The sequence below is a fragment of the Nematolebias whitei genome, chromosome 2, assembly GCF_014905685.2.
Source record: "Nematolebias whitei isolate Nwh7 chromosome 2, NemWhi1, whole genome shotgun sequence".
Classification (NCBI taxonomy): Eukaryota; Metazoa; Chordata; class Actinopteri; order Cyprinodontiformes; family Rivulidae; genus Nematolebias; species Nematolebias whitei.
Window position 1 is genome coordinate 20,764,618 of NC_056499.1, and position 20,049 is coordinate 20,784,666.

The 20,049-nt window shown below is 39.4% G+C and overlaps 1 protein-coding gene across 1 annotated transcript in view; it reads left to right on the forward strand.

Annotated features, from left to right (window-relative positions):
• esrp2 (epithelial splicing regulatory protein 2) overlaps nt 1-20,049 on the forward strand; it is a 23,999-nt gene continuing 3,950 nt past the window's right edge. Inside the window, exons 1-13 of the mRNA XM_037693748.1 lie at nt 1-69; nt 7,735-7,848; nt 8,208-8,322; nt 8,514-8,609; nt 9,163-9,217; nt 9,716-9,826; nt 10,000-10,132; nt 11,797-11,839; nt 14,322-14,623; nt 16,007-16,240; nt 16,452-16,650; nt 18,131-18,329; nt 18,421-18,619. Coding sequence (XP_037549676.1) covers nt 1-69; nt 7,735-7,848; nt 8,208-8,322; nt 8,514-8,609; nt 9,163-9,217; nt 9,716-9,826; nt 10,000-10,132; nt 11,797-11,839; nt 14,322-14,623; nt 16,007-16,240; nt 16,452-16,650; nt 18,131-18,329; nt 18,421-18,619 — 1,869 coding nt within the window. The remainder of the gene's footprint in view (nt 70-7,734; nt 7,849-8,207; nt 8,323-8,513; nt 8,610-9,162; nt 9,218-9,715; nt 9,827-9,999; nt 10,133-11,796; nt 11,840-14,321; nt 14,624-16,006; nt 16,241-16,451; nt 16,651-18,130; nt 18,330-18,420; nt 18,620-20,049) is intronic.

Genomic DNA, 20,049 nt, shown 5'->3' on the forward strand with positions numbered 1-20,049 from the left:
ATGTTACAGGAGTTCCTCAATACTTCACGATTCAACTTTCGCGGACTCACACTTTTGCGGATTTTCAATGTAAAATTGAGCACACATTGTTTCCCGGTGGCTTGACTGCTCAGTGATTGCCGAATCATAGCCTCCCTCCTTTCTCTTTCTGAGGGTGTCAGCCTCAGAAAGAGAAAGGAGGGAGCAGGGGTGGGATCTGTCTTTCCCAGTCGTTGCTGTGGGAGCTTCAGTGAGGTAGATACCAGAGTGAGTGGCATGAATTGTTTATTTAAAATACTGGTAATCAAGTGCGACCCGAACTGAGCCTTAACCCAAACTGAGCTGAACCAAGCAGAGACATTTCCCGAACCAGGAAAGGTGCTCCCGATGGCCAGTCTGCCCCCGGGTGTTGATTGGCTAAGTAACCGTAGCATCAATCTGTCTGCCCTCTTTCGCTGTGCTCTTTTAGGGCGTTCAGGGAGTTTAGAACATTATAAAGAACGTTAGCATGCTAACATGTTAGCATGCTAACATGCCAACATAGCAAGAGTGTGGGAAGGGTTTATAAAGTCTTAATTAAAAAAAATTGTGTGCATATATATATATATAATTAGTCTCTGCTTTGTAGGTTTTCACCTATCGTGGGGGTGTCTTGTGTCCTGTCACTACCCAGTGAGATACTTCCTTTACGACCATTTCCCCAAATCTGGTGCTAAAACTGAGGCAAATACAAGTAAAAGGTTTAATGATGAGGCACTAATTGTTTGATAAAACGTAATTGTAAAATTTGTTGTGAGCGTTCTTGGCATGTTTTATGCACAAGTCACATCTTGCACAGAAACATTTATACGTAAAGATATTGTTTTGTCCACCACTTTGAATGCCAAAGTTCAAACCGAGATCTTGCGTGATTTTTTAAATTTATTTTTATTTTTAGGCTCAGACAGAGATGAGTCCAAGCTACTACCACAATAAATTTTAGTGCAATACCTGTAATATTGAGTCACTGATATTTTTGCTTGCTGTAGTTGATTAGTGAGTTTTGTAAAGAGTGCTGTAAAAAAAAAACAACGTTCTGAATCAGGTTGACTCCAAAGGTTGTACATCCAGTGATTACTGTCCAAATAAAATTAAACTTATATTTTTTAATATGATTATTTGTAGTTATACAATTTAATTGTGACTTATTCCTTTACCTGATGGACAATTCTTTTAACTGTGACAAGGAAGATGTGAATCAATTCATGGTGGTTGTTTAAAATGCCTCTAAGGGACTAGAGCTGCACAATATTAGATAAAAACAACAAAGTCCATGCTCAATAATCCAGGTATAAAATCCAAAATTTTTCAGTCAGGTCATCTGGACAGTTTCTAGGACAGTTTCTGGACAATATTAGATAAACTTGCGATCTGTGATCTTATTGTTTAATTTAACCATGACTATATCATTGCTGTAAATCCATGTTTTCCTCACTTTCTTTGGTTTCACCATCATCTAAACCAGGCGTGGGCATCAAGGCCTGTGAGTCTGTTGGACTGACTGACCAAGTATAATCTTAGCATTCTACTTGAAATATAAGGTTTATGATGTTACATGTTATATGATGACAACAAATGTTGTGCAGCCGTAATAAAGACCCAGAATAAAACAAATTGGGGTAGCTGTGTCAGTGACTCTGTCTTTAAATGTGTTTCACAATCCCAACTTTTAACCAAATTCTTCATTCTTGTCTTTTGTGGCAACCCCTATGCAGAAATTTTTCATTCATGCTACTACTAATTTAAAGATACTTGCTTCAGCTAATATTTGGCAAGTAGTTTTGTTGCTTTTTGACTCTTTGGGCACCTCTTTAAAATAAGAGCGCTCTATAAATTAGCACCAAGGCAAAGACCTTTTAGATATATTAGCACCTGGTGACAACTGTTCAGTCAGATCCTCTGGACGTTTTTTGGTTGTTGAAATGTTTCATCTTTCATCCAAAAGACTTCATCAGTCCGAGGAGCCACAACAAACTCAGTCTTATAAATGGCACCTTCACATAGTGGGTCAACCAGTTTGATGGCGATAAGATGGTTTCTGGAAGAAACCATCCAAAGGACCTGACTTAACTTTGTTGGAGTTTTTTTTACCTGGATTATTGAGCATGAACGTTTGTTTTCCTGGTTCCCTCTGTCAGGAGGTGTGTCTTCATGAGTTTATGTTGCCAAACATGTTTTTCAGCCACCATGGTCAGAATATTTGCATTAAGTACACTTTTTAACCTTTGTAATGTTAAGGTTTCATTTTCATCGGGAAAATTATTGAATATGGTGCATGCGTTAACACGTCTGTTTGGATGATCTTGTTAATTTTTAAATTATTTATACAAAAAATGTAATGTTCAAAACTGAGAACTTCCTGGGATTACTCAGTCTCATTCGCAGATGGAGTAAGGCTTCAGCCACTTTAGGTTAGACTGTGGGCTGAACCTTCAAATATTAACCCAAGCTATCAGTTTGTCCTTTTCATACCTTTGTGTGACTGGTAACTTTCCCTCACTATTGGTCCTTCTAAGATTAGTTTATCCTTGTTGATACAATGAAGAAAATAAATTGATCCTTGTTCTTGGTAGTGCTGCACAACAATGTCATTTAGGAATATAAATCTCATAGTTCTTTATTTTAGACGTGGTTCCTCTTCGCACCAACCTTTTTATTAATACAAGGAAACAACTTGTACATCTAAGATCTGGAACAACAAAATAAACCTTTTTGTTTTTGTTATATTCCAAACATTTTTATTTTTTAATGGTCCATCTAACATTGAAATGCTTTGCAAAATCTTGTGCATTTTGTGCATGTGTAAAAACAGCTGATTTAGGTTTTAGGATACTCTCCAATAAATGTTCAGTACCTTCTGTTTATTTTCCCACAATTATCAGATCAGGTTGGTGTGTCACAAAGATCCAGTGTGCATGTCTTTTCATTTTAAAGAACAAAATCAAGTTTTTACAGCAATTATTTTTTTGTTTTAGTGCATTAAAGGTATGGCAGACCCTACTTTTTAAAATTGAATTTCATGTGAGAATCTGTTTCTTAAAATGAAAAGTACTACTAAATCATGCTGCTTGTGTTGCATTTAAAAATAGCAACCTGGAAAGGAAAAGCAGGTAAAGATGACGAATGGTTGGATTATAAAAATAATAATAATGTGCAAATTTTAATGTACATAAGAGATCTCGCATTCAAAAAGATACTTTGTTTCTCTGTCGTAGTTGTAGTTCCTTGTATTTGTTCAGAGTGGACAGGTGTTTTTTCTGTTGACTGTCTGAGTTATAGGTTTGTCTTTAGTTGAGCCATTGACAGCGTGTCACCGCTTGTGAAGAATTGCATGTTATCTTAGATTTTATAGACGTTGTTGTGAAATGTTGGGTTTATGCTCTTGCATCCAAATGTTTCACAGTTTTGGATCTTAGCCCGAGATGTTGATTACTGGATTTGGTTTTCATTGCAGGTAGACTATTGGCTTTAGTTGTCAGATGCAAAGGCAGCCATATTTCAACAGCAGTGTCTTTTTAAAGACCGCTATGATCAAAACAAAAGCAACTATTGAAACATTCAGGAACAAAACAGTTACTACACCACAATGATCCAGTCGAACACGCTGTCAGAAACTGCACTGTGGTGCAGGCGTGTGTATAAACAGTTGCCCTCATGGATTGCCTGAACACTCCCTGCTTCTCTTATCGCAGTTTGTTTGAGCCACCACCACCTTACCTCACCTCTGCACACAACTAATCCAGCTCCACTGAAGCACACTTTGATAGAACCATGAGCAAAGGCCACTTCCTCCCCCTTGTCTCTGGAAATGCCCTTCAGAGGGAGCGAGCGCCATTGTGTTTGATGAAACTGTCGTGTGATCATACTGAAACTGTGATGGAGGTTGTGACATGAAATGCTGATGTGTAAAGAAATCACCAAATTTCAAGTTTAGTTTTTTTTTCTCATGATGTGCATCATTTTGACAGCAGGACTCAGAGTTTCACCATTTTGTACTTCATATATTACACAACGTGTCCTTTTCTGTTGAAGAGATTACTTTTTTTCACATGGTCATTGAAAATAGCGTTGCCAGTTTAAGGTGGTCTATTATTTAATTAATTTCTAAAGTTTCCTGGATCTGGTTTTCAATGATGGATTTGTCTTCTGTTCAGCTTGTTTGCATAGTTTGTGTGTTTTGATGCTGAAGAGAAAAGGAGAAGAAGCGTCCCCACCCTCTTCTTTAACACAGGCTTTTCTCAGAAATCTAGCTTTAGTAATAGTCCAAGGTGGAGTTGTATGTACAGCTATGAGCAAACACCAGGCCTGTTATCACTGTAAATAATGGAATTGGGCTGTATGGCTGAGCTTCAAGTGTGTTAATCTATAAAACTTTTGCAGTATCGTAGTTTTGGATTTCAGTATTTACTGTTTGTACAATAAAATGCACATGAATTAAAATGAACGTGTAGCTGACTTTAAAAAAAAAAAGTACTTTTTGTGGCCTCGTGCAGAAACTTAACATAAATACCAAAACGGGGAATTCAAAACTAGGAACTGCATTTTGAATTAAAGAAACTGGCCTTGCTAAAAAATAAATCTAATTTTCAGAGGTGGTTTTCTTGTTTCCCATAATTTTTAAAGCTTGTTTACTGGTTTGCTTTATTATTTATTTATTTTCTGGGTTGTTTGCAGTATTAACAGAAGTCGACTTACTCAGTTTGTTGGGGTGGTAATAAAAAAAAACAGTGCAGAAGTTTTGTTCCCCTCGGTGGTTCTGGTGTCCTCATACCAAGTCAATTTCACATTCGGACCATGCAGACGTTGTTGATGAGCTCTTGAGCTTGTATTTGTACCACAGGTTGACAGCACCTCTCGTGTCCTCTTCACATCTTGTTTTTCTCTGAAACACAGTCACATCTAAGATGTTTTAGAACATTGTGGAACTTTCCTGATGCATGCTCAATAATCCAGGTAGAAAAATAAAACGAAGTTAAGTCTGGTCCTCTGGACGGATTCAAAAAATAATGTTTCGTCTCATCTTCAGTCTGGGGAGCTGCACTAAACTCAGTCTTATAAATGGCACCTTCTCATAGTGGATCATAGGGATGAAGATGTTCCCATCTTTGATAGAGTGGAATGTTTTTGATAGAGGAGTGAAGGAAGCCATCTTTGTGTAAAGAACCCGTCCATTAAACGGGTGGAGGCCTCCGTGTTCAACTGTCCCCCTCTTACAATGTTGTTACCAGCAGACTGGTTGGTCCACTGTAGGAGTGCACTGCATAGTGGGGAAAACAGTTTGTTTGTCACTTCTCAGATTGATGAAGCCCTTCGGATGGAGGGTGATACGTCTCTCAACAAAAAAAGCAACTGTCCAGATGACCTGAGTGAACATTGTTGGGATTTTTTTTATGTGGATGGCTGAGCATGCACCTTGACGAATGCTGTTACTGATAATATCACTCAGCCCTCTGTGAATAGCAAGCGGCCATCAGGGCGCTAACCAATTGTTCGGCTGATGGTCCTCCTTTATCAGTTGAACAACTAGTTCTGGCTGTCAACAACAAACTGGTTGATCCACAATGAGAAGGTGCTACTTATAAGACTGAGTTTAGTGCAACGACTCAAAGACTGAAGAAGTATTTTGGATAAAAGATGAAACGTTTCAACAAGTTTTTTTTTATTTTTTGAATCTGCCCAGAGGACTTGACTTAACTTTGTTAAATTGTGGAATTTATTAGGATATTTTATGATTCAAGAAAGGCAGCATTTAAATTATTTTACACAAATACAATTTGAAAGTAGTTTTCTGTTTATAGCACCAGCTGGAAATAAACGGGCGGTTCATTTTTTTCCTGTCTTTCATTTGCAAGTTTTATCAAGTCATCCTAAACCTCATTTTCTTCTAAATGCTGAAACTTTATTTTCTCCATTGTTGGATGGTTGGTGCTGTCAAATGTCTGGAGCGTGCCTCAACATGTAGCTTTAATACTCCGTCTGAAGGCCTGTCAGAGCACCAGCGGCCATTTGAACCAGTCGGTATCAGAGTTTAAGGTGGTCTCATCATATCCAGATGGTCCACAGGTTCTTTCAGTGTTTCTGAGAAGAAAATGGGTAAAATTGATCTTTTTAAAATGCTTACTGAAGTCTTACATCCCACTGTGTTGAGGACCTTACAAGAAGTTTCAGATAAAATGTAGTGATCTGTGTTGCTTTTCCACATCCAGGTTGTACTGTATGTGAATAAATACAGCCTAAATAGATTCATCAAATATCTTTTGTAATGTCTTCAGATTCAGCCAGAACAAATTTTTACTCAAAAAACATCTTATCTTTGATTTGTCAAATGTCCTCACAACAAGTTTTAAACATCTTGTTCACGTTGATGTTTTAACAGTGGAGACATGATCTCAGTCAGCCGTTCAACATTAAGTTGGCGGAGCAGGAGCAGCTGGGCTGCTTGAACATGTTTTGAACATGAATGTGTGACAGAGGCTGGTATTTAGGCCTGGCTGAAGCCAGTCAGACTTGTATGGGTTAGGTTTTGCTCTCATGTAAAGAGAATCTGTGATCCCAGTTGTTGGTGGTGTAATCATTCCTTTCTTTTGTTGTTTTCCTCCTTCACAGGACAAACACTAAAACCTGTTAGACATGCCCGGTTCCTGACGAGAAACAGTGAAATGTCAAACAAAACACTACTTTCACTTGTTTGTCCTTAAATCCACATTTACTCTGTGACTCTACTACATAGGCCTGTCATGATAACAAATTTTGCTGGGCGATTAATTGTCTCAGAAATTATTGTGCTAAACGATAATATTGTTTGAAATTTGACAATAATTGGTAATTATTGTCAAATTTAAGAAGAAATGTTGGTAATTTGTTTTTGTTTTGTTGTACCTTTTTTTTTTTTTTTTTTAACCTCTGGATGGCAGTATAAGACTGTTTGAACCGAAGGATGGATAGTGAGGGAGCGAGCAGTGTCTCCCAAGAAAATGGTATTGAGGCCCCTTGTCGTGACATGGGCTGTCTCTCCTTCCTTTTTTTCAGTTCTCAAAATGGCAGATGCTCGATGTGGTTTGATCTCTTAATTTTAGCATTTTTCACACAAAGCTTTTAATAAAAAAAATCAGTAAACAAGTTCTCAGCTTCTTTTTGCAGAGAAAAACAACTTTTTACACGAAGGCACGGGTTTCAACCGTGAATTTTGGAGCTTCGACAAGACAGAGTTTTTTTTTTCCACTGAGGTCAACCTGTTAGCTTAGCCCGTAGCTTAGTTTCTCAGCTTAGCTGCTTTTAACGATCCAAAAACGCAATTTTGCAATTTTTTCAAATCATTAACAAATTTTAAAGAAAAGAGGAAAAAAAGAGAAAGGGAAGAGTCAGTAATGAGCACCAGAGTTGAGCCTTTTTGTCATCCATTGTCTTCAGTAGAAAGAGAGAGCGACACGAAGAAACAAAAAAGCTGATTAATGAAAATTATCAACTTCATTTTAATTCATCCTGCGATTAATTGATTTATTGTTTATTGTGACAGGCCTAATACTACACCTCAATATTCAGCTACAGAATGTTTTCTTAAATAAAAGTGATATATAATCTTTTATTCCTTGTATTTTATTTTCCTCATTGACATTGTTTATAGGATTATATTTATGGAATTTTGTAATGAATATGAATAACATTTCCATATTTACACATGTCTCCCTCTTTCTTTATTTTTAATTTTTTTAACAGTTTCAGCAGTCTGTGTCATCTGAAGTAAAATGTCTCGGCAGAAGTTCTTGCACTCTCTTGGTGAACAGTCCACTTGTCGTTCGACAGGCCCTCCACCCAGAAGCCTCCAAAAAGGTCATTTAGTTTTTAAACTACAAACGGTGTTTGTCTTCTGCTCATTAGGTTCAAAACAAAAATAAAAATATATTTAAACATGTTTTATGTAACATTTTTCGGTGCACTTCCATGAAATATCAATTTCTGTTAGGTTCATAATAGTGCAACATCATTTATAATTTGTTTTTATTTAGTACTGTTTAAGATCTAAAAATGGATTTGTTGAATTCGGTCGGACTTTGGAAAAACATTTTTTTGTTTCCTTTTTGCGCTTCTGTTTTGAAAAAATCTTTTGTTCATCATCTTCCCATTAGATCCTGAGTTTGTATCTTTAAAGTTCACACTTACTAATTTTATTTTTATGTCTTCCTGTCCAGAATCTGGTGCTACCTGAATGTTTCTTTTCATTTTTCGACATGAGGAAAGAGTTTCACAAATGCTGCCCGAACGCAGGCCCTGTGCAGAAGCTCGCACTCACCTCCATGTTGGATTGTATCCTTTCACGCTGCTGTACCATCAGAAATGTGTTTAAAATATGCACCACTGAAGCATTTATTTACCAGTTCACTTCAAATCTTCTAATCCACAAATTGTAGGCTCGTGAGTTTCCCAGTAACATATAATGAAAGGTTATAGAAAATCAGAATAATGACCAACAGTGGTCAGCCTTAATGTGTGTGCAGATGTTGGTCTCCCCGCTGTGTCGGAGCAGATGATAGGGGTGAGGGAGGTGAGGAGCATGGTGCAGCTGATGCTCTGCCTCTTGGCTGAGCCCTACAGTAAGTAACCTAATGAAATGGTTTACATTTTCCATTGCAGTTAGTCGCTCATCCTAAAGTCTGAAATGAGAGCGGTCGAGTTAAAGAGCTGTACAGTGACCCTCTGTTGTATCCTGCAGTAATAAATGAGCGCTGTGACTGCTCTATCAAAATCTTTTCTCATGCTTGAAAACTGGAATATTCTTTCTGTTCACACAAATAACACTGAATAAATAATGTATTGCTTATTAATAGTGTGCTGCAGAAAAATCAATACTTTATTATTACTCTGCTAGACATTATCTGGCTGCATGGACAGATGTAAACTCAAGCTAGGTGTGTTACTGTGCTAAAAAAAATCTAACTTTAATCCAAAGTGTTCCAACTCGACCATCCCCTCGGGCTTTACCCTCTTAATAGCAGCCAAGTTTGTCTGTGGGTGTGATTAGTTGCAGGAATGCAGAGGGTTCAAAAGCTACTCTGCCAACCGCTACGTTACACGAAACAAATAAAACATTGTTTTCAAACCCAGTCGTCCAAGAACACGTTTAAATGGTGTTTTGTTGTTTTTCAGGTCACAAATTCTCCTGCATGGAAACGGTGATGTGCAAGTTTGACTCGGGCACATGGTGTGTAGAAATGTTTTCGTACTTAAAGTATCTTGTATTTCTGTGCTGCTGCCACACCTGTCAGCCAGCAGCGTTGCTTAAAGGTCGACACCTCCTCCCCCCTCCTTTCAGCTGGGTTCAGATCTCAGACCTTGGGCTCTGAGCATTAATTACAGCATCATGAAAACCACAAGTGTGCTATTAAGGCAGTCCAACTTTGCCATCAAGTGCTTACCTGGATATTTCGTAGCGGTGCAGCAGATCCTGAAGCTCTCAGAAAGCCTTAAGCCTATCGCGTTGCCAACCCTCTGACATTTAACCATGACAGTGTTTTACTTTGTTCAACACTTACTGTGAGTGGCCCCTGTCTGCTGGCTGAGGACGACTACCTCAACCTTACAGAGAATCAAAAGTCCCAGTTATCTGCAGAAATACGCATTATTTGTGCTCATTTGTTGCCCTCTTCGTTCACTCATTTTAGAATCTTCTAAATGTTTTTTCTTCTCATGATTTGTGCAGCAGCAAGACAGAACCTGTGGACAGTGAGACGGTGATCAGAGCTCGAGGGCTTCCATGGCAGTCCTCAGACCAAGATATCGCTCGCTTCTTTAAAGGACTTAATATTGCCAAGTAGGTGTCTTTCTTACTCTTTTAAGTAGTTTCTTCCAACTCGGAACAGAGTTTAATCATGTATATATAAAGGCTCAAATGAAAAACGTTTTTTTAATCTTAAAATCAACTGTAGACTTGTATTAAAAAAAAATCTAGTTTTTTTGCATCAGGTGTGTGCTCTTGTGTGTCAGGGGTGGTGTGGCTCTGTGTCTGAATGCTCAGGGGAGGAGGAATGGGGAAGCCTTGGTTCGTTTCATCAACTCCGAACATCGAGACCTGGCTCTGGAGCGCCACAAACACCACATGGGCAGCCGATACATTGAGGTTGGTTTTAGTGTTGATTTCTTAACTCCTATTATTTTTAATGATCTAAATTGAATAAATCATCAAGAGATGGACCAAAACACCCACACTTAATATATTGCAGTTCAAACTTGTGAAGTGGGCTTCTGTAGAACGATTCTGAACAAACAAGTTACATGAGAATTGTTTAGATTCTGAATGCACTGAAGCGCTAACGGCTAATCTGATTGTGGCCATGAGCAAAAGGAATTCCTGTCATCCTAAAACCTCTCCAGTCTCAAGAATTTCTGAGATGCTCATGCAAACGCCATTTTATAAACCTTTAAACCCGTCAGTTTTTATTACCCAATTTTCCGCCGTACCGTCACACCGCCCTATAAGTCGCGTCAGTCCAAGTATGTCTAATAAAGTGAAAAAGATCCATAAATACGTTGCATTTATTATGCGTCACCGCTAACGCATCGCGTTTGGTATGCGTCACCACTGACAACCTGGAAATGTGGGCCGAACCCGGAAATGTGGGCCGGTGTGCCAAAAAGCATTTAGCTGCCAAATGGCGGCCCCAGGGGCGTGCACGGGAGGACTTTAACTAGAATTTAAAAAGATTAACGCCTAAAAACAATTGTTTGCTTGAAATTACGAAATTATAGCCAAAGTGTGTCTGTTTGACTTTTCTTTAATAAATGCACTTTGACAGTCAAATCAGCTGTATTTCAAAACCCGATACATGGAAACATGAACGCGCAGAGGGCGACTCATTGTCCATTTCTTTGAAATTTAACAAGATAAGCACCTTAAAACAATTATTTGTTTGCTCGACTTTATAGTAAAAGTGTGTCTCAGTCTAACTTTTACTTAAAAAATGCACTTCAATGGTCAAACCAGCTGCATTTCGCCTGGGCGGCGCAGTGAAATTAAGCTGATTTGACGTTTGCTCCTGGCAGACGACTGTGGCATTCTATGGCAAGCAGATTGTGTCATTAATAGCCACTTTTGCCTATTACATGATACAACAGCATGCCATACTACTCTTAATGCCATCTAGCAGCTGAAAATAGTAGTGTTCAATATTTCCAGTCAGAATAAATTAAAATGGTCATCTCAGCCAAAAATTGGTTTATAAATATGTGGAAAAAAATCCATAAATAAGTCGCTTCGGCGTATAAGTCGCAGGGCATGCTAATTATGAAAAAAACTTGTGACTTATAGGGCGACAAATACGGTATTTGGTTATTTACTCAGTTTTTAAGCAACTAGCTGGAGCTTTTCTGGTAGGAATACTGTATTATTTCTACCAGAGTAATTGTTTCAGGCAAAGATGACGTGTATAAAATTACATTTGCATAAACTGTTGACATATTAGTGTTGTTTAAATATGATTACAGTCTATTTTGGTTTTGGCCTGACTTTGACTGGCCATTAGCTCATCAAGCTGGTCAAAATCAAACTCTTATTTCTTCAAATTGAGGTTCAATAAGCGACTACCAACAAATAAAATATTTAATTTTTTTTCCAGAACCCCATTAAAAAACATTTGAAGTATTATTTTATTACTTTAACTTCAAACATGTTGACTGTGTTCTTTTGAAATATTTTAATATGCCTAACCATATTCATTTAGAATGCACAAGATGTGTGTTACCTTGAAATAAATTGCAACTTATGATTGAATAATGTTTTTTTAGGTCTACAAAGCCACAGGAGAGGAATTCCTCAAGATTGCTGGAGGTCAGATTTCAGATTATTTTTGCCTTTCCGTCTTCCCTCGCACACACATGCACGCGCGCGCACACTGTGTGTCTGTAAAGGTGCAGCTCTGTAGTTCTTCTGTTACCTGTGTGTCTTTGCCTCACCCCAGTGATTCTCTGGCGGCCATTATTAGACAAATAAAAGACACTTTGTAATGATCGTCCCCTCCGTGCCCCCCCTCCGTTGCCAAAACCCCTCCTCACTTCCTCGTCCTAAGGCCAACCCCTCTGGGGCCAGTTGGAGAGAAATCTCACTCTGGGCTCAGAGCAGCTCACCTGTTGGGTTCCACTCCCATGGGGCAGTGAGGGGCAGACATGTAGTGAAAGGACAGACTCTGTTCTGTTACAGAGGGGGTGTGAAAAGACAAAGGCACAACTCGGGGCTTCTGGATCATTGAGCAGCAGCCCTCAGTAACGCAGGACAAAGATAGCAGACCGAAAACACACACTCCCAGCAGATACCTTACAGTGGCTGCTAATCAGACCCTGGACTTTACACAGACGAGTGGACATCATCACAGATCGAAGGCACGCTGGACTTTAAACAAACAAATCAGACAGATTGTTTTTAATGCAAATGGAAGCAGTAAATAGGAATAAAGTGCACAGCACATAATCTGCAGTGTGAGTCAACAATGTTTCAGGAAATGAAATGTTAATATTGTGACTCAGAGGATTTGTTGTTTTTTACATTTTAAAAGTCAAAAATCCACTTCAAACCCATGAGCTATTCAGATTTATTGATTCGGTTTCTATCAGCTTGATTATTAAATAAAACTTACTTCACATGTTTATTTTGTTTTACTTTGTGACATCATTGCTTGTTTACCACGACCGGATGGGATTACTTCCAGTTTGAGGCTTTATTCTTTATTTGCAGTTAAATTTAAATATCGTTAAAGTTAAATAAAGTTTATTAAAGTTAAATAAAGTTAAATATCGGACATGGGCCATTCCATCAAAATAACTCACCAATATAAAAGGTGCTGTTTTTGTACGACAACCCTGTGACAAGGATGCCTGCAGTGCCAGTACAACGTTGTGACGTCACGCACCGTTGAGTTTAGATTTGTGAAAATTTACCAATTTGCACTGTTCAAGTGTGGTCATTGTGTTGGAGAGAGTAAATGTCATGAATAAATAAATAATCCAAGTTGAAGTGTTACATCATTTTCAGCCCTTTTTTAACATCTTCATTTGGTAGCAGGTCAAACTGACAAAGACCATGCAGAATAATGTAGAATTTTAATTCCACAGCAGAGAAAGCTATGTAGTCTCTGTAAGTGGGTCTAGGGGAAAAAAATGTTGGTACTGATATCGGTTATCGGCCAAAAATCCAATATCGTGCATCCCTAATATTTTTCCATCTTTTGTTAGTTTTAACTCTAGCTTAAAATCTTGTACAAAATCAAAGGAATATGTTATGTAAAATACAAATTGTTAATAAACTGCATCGCTTGTAATATACACAGAAAACCTCATGCAGATTTGTAATGTGATGTCGATTAATAGTTTTCTGAAAACATAGACCTGGTTCAGCGAGCTGTGTCTGTGCACGTCGCTGGGCGGCGGTCAGTGCGACTTTACCTGCAAACAAACTTGCCTCTTTCCTTGTAACCAGATTCTGTTTTTATTTCATGACTTGGCTGTTATTTGAAAGGGACATTTGTGCAATTTGTAACTGGTTTCACAGCAGGGCATTAACAAATTTAAAACTATAATACTTTAAATAAAATAAAATAAAAGGATTTAAAGCACTCCTGTTCAACACCAAAGCAGGTGAGACTGTGCGTGATCGAGAGAGGACAGTCATCAACTTTATACAACCGAGAACAGAGTGCTGCCTCATTTGTTGTCTTCATAACAACCATGAGCAGGTTATCTGCTTCTGTCAGCTCAGTAAGCTGCTTCATGTCTGTTTCCCTTTTCAACCCCTTCAACTATAGGTTTTTTTGTTTTTTTCCTTCCAAAAAGAGCATTTATAACTGCTGCAACACAACAGAACTGAGTGTTTAATCAGGATAAAATGTGGAATCAGCAGATGTTGGTTTAACAACAAAGATTTGCACCATTTCATATGAGATGCATGTTAAGTTTAAATTGACTTACACCAGTGAACAAATTGACAAAATTACACACTCTCCATGAAATAAGCTGAAACAGGGAAGCTGAACCAATAGAATAAAGTCAGAAAATGCATACATAAAAACTGGCCTTTCTTGAAGAATGCATGTTGCCTTGCATGCCCAAGTTTCAAAGTTCTTGTGTGATCCGTTAGTGCTCAGATTGTGTTGGGGATGAGTCTTGGCTATTTCCACACCAGCTTTTAGCTTGATATCTGTGAAATTGTCAGTTATAGCCATTTTTATATTTGCTAGAACACAAACTTTATGGCGACAGGCGATAAATATCACATCTGTGAGTAAAATGTGTCTGAAATACCAACTTCTCTGTGACTTCAGGAACATCTAACGAGGTGGCTCAGTTCTTGTCTAAGGAGAACCAGGTGATCATACGGATGCGAGGGCTGCCATTCACTGTTACACCACAGGAAGTGCTGACTTTCCTCGGCCCAGAGAGCCCAGTTACAGACGGGGCTGAGGGTCTGCTCTTTGTGAAGTACCCCGATGGACGGCCCACCGGTGACGCCTTCGTGCTCTTCTCTTGTGAGGAATATGCTCAGAACGCTCTAAAGAAACACAAGCAGGTCCTGGGGAAGCGCTACATCGAGCTGTTTCGAAGTACTGCCGCTGAGGTGCAACAGGTGAGTTATTCTGTGGGCCCTTTAAATAAAAGAACGGATTTTGTGGATTTATTGTGTATTTCTAGAAAGGTTTGAAAACTGTAAATAAAAAATCAATAAAAGAAAAGGAAATATGAAGAATGCAACTTTGAAGTATGGTGTTCTAGTTTAGCCTCAGATGTGCCCATGTTCATGATTATCTGAGGTCTTATTTGATATAAAATCAACTTATAGCAGCTGCTTCCCTGGTCTCTCTACAATCATTGTCATAGCAAACCCAAACAGACCGTCTTTATATTGTTTTTAGTAGAGCCCAACTAATATGGAATTTTTGGCTATCTCCGATACCGATATTGGGAGGGGAAGGTGATCGCTGATAATTGATATAATGGCTAGAAATTTTTGAGCTTTGTCCACCCCCAAGAATCTAAGAAAACAGCGAGTGGAGCGGGGCTTTTTTATTTAGCCCAGCTGTTGGCAACCACGAAGCTAAGCAAATCAGACCCACCTATGTACGTAGTTCCACAGTAGGTTTACAAGTGGTGCACTGGTCATAAAAACGGTCTTACTAACGTGCGTTCACATTTTCTATCCTCCACTATTCACCATAAAGCTATCAAGTGTATTACTTTAAATTAAACAAAGAAACACCCTTCCTTGTTCATTGTTTCAACAGTCAGTCACATGCAGTATGGTGAAGGCCCAGTTAGTATTGACTGCAGCTGAGTATTTATTTCTTATTTTTTCTGAAAAGTAAAGATTTCAGACAAACGAAGCATTTCATTGAGGATAACAAATAATGTTACTAACACTGATATATTAGTTAGTTTATTACCTCTATGTTAAATTTATTGTACTGGCTAAAATTTTACAAGTCAATAGTCCATGATAGGTTATCTAAACGTTAGCTTGCTAACTTGAGAGACATGTAGTTAATGATAAGTGGGTTGAAGGACTGAAGAGAATTTATTATTTTTGATGTTTTTTTTTATTCTACAGATCAGTTAAATTAAACTTACCTTGCTCTGATCAGCAAAATACGTTACACAGTTGCTCCCTGCTCCGGCTGCCCTGAAAGTGAAACTTAAGTGAAGAGCAACAACTTGAAAGTAGTCTTCACTCACCCTCTGCTGGATGCATTATATAGTTACGGCTGGTTCCAGCATTTTAAGGGTGAAAATTAGAAGTGCTGATATCGGCTAATAATGGGACAATTCTCACCGATACGATAGGTCCCCAAAGGGCTATATCAGTTTAAAACATTGGCCCTACAGATAATATTGGCCGGGGCTCTGGTTTAAGTGTGTTGTTTTTTTGTTTTTTTTTCTAGTGTTTTCCAGTTTGTCTTGTTTCATGCAATGATTATTTTTTTAACAAGAGGTAAATGAACTTTGTGTTTGTCAGGTCCTGAATCGTTACATGTCCACACCTCTGATCTCCACGCTGCCTCCTTCACCTATGGTATCTCTGCCGGTCCTCTCCACGCCTCCCTTCCTGCCGACGTCCAGCAGCATCCGAGACTGCGTGCGCCTGCGTGGTCTGCCATACACAGCCGGCATCGAAGATATCCTGGACTTCATGGGCGAGCACACAGTTGACATTAAACCTCACGGCGTGCACATGGTCCTTAACCAGCAGGTGAGATGAGTTGGGCTCATGAGTACAGTAAACTGCCCAAACCATTCATCTCGCGTATCTCTTCAAATAAGTTATTACAGTGTAGTTTGTCCTGATATTTTTAACATATCATGTTCCTCACAAAAATAACTTGACATCTTTTTACTTGTGGCAGAAATGTTCATACTTGTGATGCTACTTCTAACTTTTATTTCTTCCTCTGTGTTTTCAGGGTCGGCCCTCGGGGGACGCCTTCATCCAGATGAAGTCACCTGACAAGGCGTTCCTGGTGTCCCAAAAGTGCCATAAACAGATGATGAAGGATCGCTATGTTGAGGTCTTCCAGTGCTCCACGGAGGAAATGAGCATTGTTCTGATGGGAGGAACCCTGAACCGCAGTGGCCTCTCCCCTCCACCCTGCAAGCTTCCCTGTAGGTTACCCTCATCTCCTGCTATTTTCCCCAGCAGTACCTAGTTATCACAAGGATACTTTTGTCCCCCATCGTGGAGAAAAGAGGGGAATTGGAAATTCTGTTTGTCTTGTGAGCTTGATTACTTTAACAATAAGCAAGGTACCATCTTTCATTTTGGTGTGTGTTTGCACCTAGGTGTAAGAAAGTTTCTTATTAAAAATTGGGTTGCCATCTGAAAATCCAAGATGGCCACAGTCATACGTATAGACAAACTGCCCACTCTGATCATTTAAGGAAACTATGCGTTCAAGTTTTTATATTGCTGAAAAGTAGTTTACTCAAAAGATTGGGGTGGCCTTTGGGGTTGCCGAAGAATAATTTATGGTGGCCTACGCCACCGTTGGCCACCCCCTAGCTCTGCCATTGCACCTGGTGCTGGATAAAATTTCTCCCTTCACTTGCCAGGATCCGTCACTCTGCCTCAGACAAGCAAAAATATATAAAACAGAAACGATGTCTCCATTGATCTACACAGTGAAACTTCTACCCACTTGAATATCTTGCACTAAAAATGTTACTTGTGTTCCCTGTTCACTTCCAGTCCGGAAAAACACTAATCTCGAAAGCTGCAAACATTCACTGTTTAAATCCTTCAGTGAAGGGGGACATCGGAGTATCGCTTGTATTAATCTGTCAAGATTTACATCTACACTTAGGAGACAACTCCTTTACTTTGTTTCCTGCTTTCTTCTAGACTAAAATATTCAACATATGTGAAACTGTAAACAGTCTGTAAAATGTTTTCAGTTTGCTTTCTTTTCTGAAATAGTTGAGTGATTACTTGTAAATCCTTCGACCTTGGCTGTAGTAATCAACAGCTGTTTTTCAGATAAATATTTCACCTGATCACATGATCATCATCTGCTGGTAGAAACGCGTAGTATTTAGCGACCTCACTCTTCACTGCTTCTTGTTTACCATCTAAACAACAACAAAAGTGTGACAGCCGAGCAGAAAGCCCCTCCTAACTGCACTTTGCTCTGTTCCAGCTTAAATCTGCCATTTCTGCTTTTAGAAATTAGACTGGAACAAAAAGGTAGTTTCATATTGAACATTGATGTAGGTGTCTTATTAACGAGCAATTGTTTTAACGGTGTTTGCTCTTTTATTTACAGTTTAACTAGATGAATTGAATTAGAAGCTGTTAATTTTCCACTAATCCAGCTCTGTTGTGCCACCATAGAGTTGGCATTAAAAGCACAACTGCCACAGCACATAGAGGCTGTTTGCATGTAAATATGTCCGTGCCATGATCTGGATGTCCACACGGAAAGGATGACAACTTGAAGGACATTATAGTCTTTGTGAATATAGTTGTGATCAGAAGTTTACAGTTTGTCATAACAGCTCTAAAACACCTTAAATTCATAATAAATGACTTCACTGAGGACTCAAATAAACTGATGAAGCTATCTTTAAATGTTTTTTTTTTCTGTAGGTCTTTCTCCGCCCACAGCCTACGCTGCCTTCCCCACTCCTCCTGCTATTCTCTCTGAGGCTGCTCTTTATCAGCCCCCTCTACTGGCTGCTCCCAGACCCCCTCAGACCACTGTACACAGCTCCGCTCATGCTCTGGCTTACTACCCCCCTCAGCCACATCTCTACATGAACATGAACTACACAGCTTACTACCCCAGGTCAGTTCAGCTTCAACAGTCTGGAAACGCTCCTCTTGTATTTACTTCTCACTTATATTCTCTGTGTGTCCTCCTTTTGTTGGTCCTCCAGCCCCCCGGTGTCTCCCTCCACAGTTGGCTACTTTGCAGCCCCACCCGGAGCCATGGCAGCAGCCGTTGCAGCTCAGCCCCACCATCCTGTCGCCGCTGCGTCCTCTGTGCTGCCTCAGCCAGGTGCCCTGGTGAGGATGCAGGGGCTGCCCTACAACACCGGGGTCAAAGACATCCTCGGCTTCTTCCAAGGGTACCAGGTGAGGACCTGCAACAATCAAACAAATGTGCTGTAAGAAACGGAGAGCAATGAGTTTAATCTCATTGTTTCTAAATGTTTGAAGCTGCAGCAGGTTTTCATAAAGTTTTAAGTGTTTGCTCGCAGAACGATTGTCTGTTTTAGCAACGACTGATAATCATGAACTTTTCCCACAAGTTGCAACACCACCTGTTAACGTTTCTAGCTGTCTGACAAGATCTCACCACTGTACTGCTGAGTAAAGATGCGTGTGTGCACTTGTGCTCTCCCCCTTCCTCTGCCCCTGCACATTTATTGCTGCCAGCCCAAATTAGGTGGAGTCCCCTGAAGCAGGTATGAACCCTGACAGGTGTGGCTGCACTCAGTTTACAGGTTGAGAAGGGAGAGCGGTGGGGTTTCAGGTGGGGAAGGGCTGGCTGTGTTGCTGCTGTTGGGTTGTTGTTGTTGCTGTTGTTGTTGTTGTTGTTGTTGTTGTTGTTGGGACAGGATGTTTGGGTCTATGTTTGGTCTTCATGTCATTGAGTGCTGGTGCAACTTTAAAGTTGTGTTTGAGCAGATACAGTCAAAGAGCTAATATTGAGTTGCACACCAACAAAATGTAAGGTGTGTGTGTGTGTGTGTGTGTGTGTGCATGTGTGTTTGTGAGTGTGCGCGTATGTGCGTACACATTTCAGAACCGATTATTCTTCTGTTAGGTTGGGGTCTGCCATCTACAGCTCTTTGGTTTTTCTGCAGGGCTCTTTATATCTTTGACCAAACATAAAATAAAAAAAATTTAAAAAATCTGTTCATAACCATAACAGAAAACTTATATTTTAGAAGCTTTTCTATCTAATAGTTAAAATAAAGAAATAAATGTCCATGACAGAAAAATGCCAGTACAGTGAACGCTCGTGATGTTTCAGTTCATGCGCAGCTAATGCTCTCCAATTAGATCCTGTGTGTGGAATGAACATATTTATTTTTTTGTTTATGTGAACTTTTTTAATTTTAAAGTATTTGTGTCACACCGGGACCCCAAAGCAAAATAAAAACAAAACAAAACATATACCGTACTTTATTAATCCCTAATGTGGAAATTTATCTGAGAATCCCAGAGGGCTGCCATCTATATAGGCACCGGGAGAGCACCTGTGGGGGTTAAGGGTCTTGCTCAGGGGCCCAGAGTGGAGCAAATGAGGGTGGAGGCCTGTAGACCTGAGGGTGGGGGTCTCTGGAGTTCAACCGGTGGCTTTAACATCACAGGCTTGCCTTTTCTAACCTCTCACTAAAATCCTTGTATGTGCAAATGTACTTGGCAATAATATCTATCTATCTATCTATCTATCTATCTATCTATCTATCTCTATCTCTATCTCTATCTCTATCTCTATCTCTATCTCTCTCTGTCTGTCTGTCTGTCTGTCTGTCTGTCTGTCTGTCTGTCTGTCT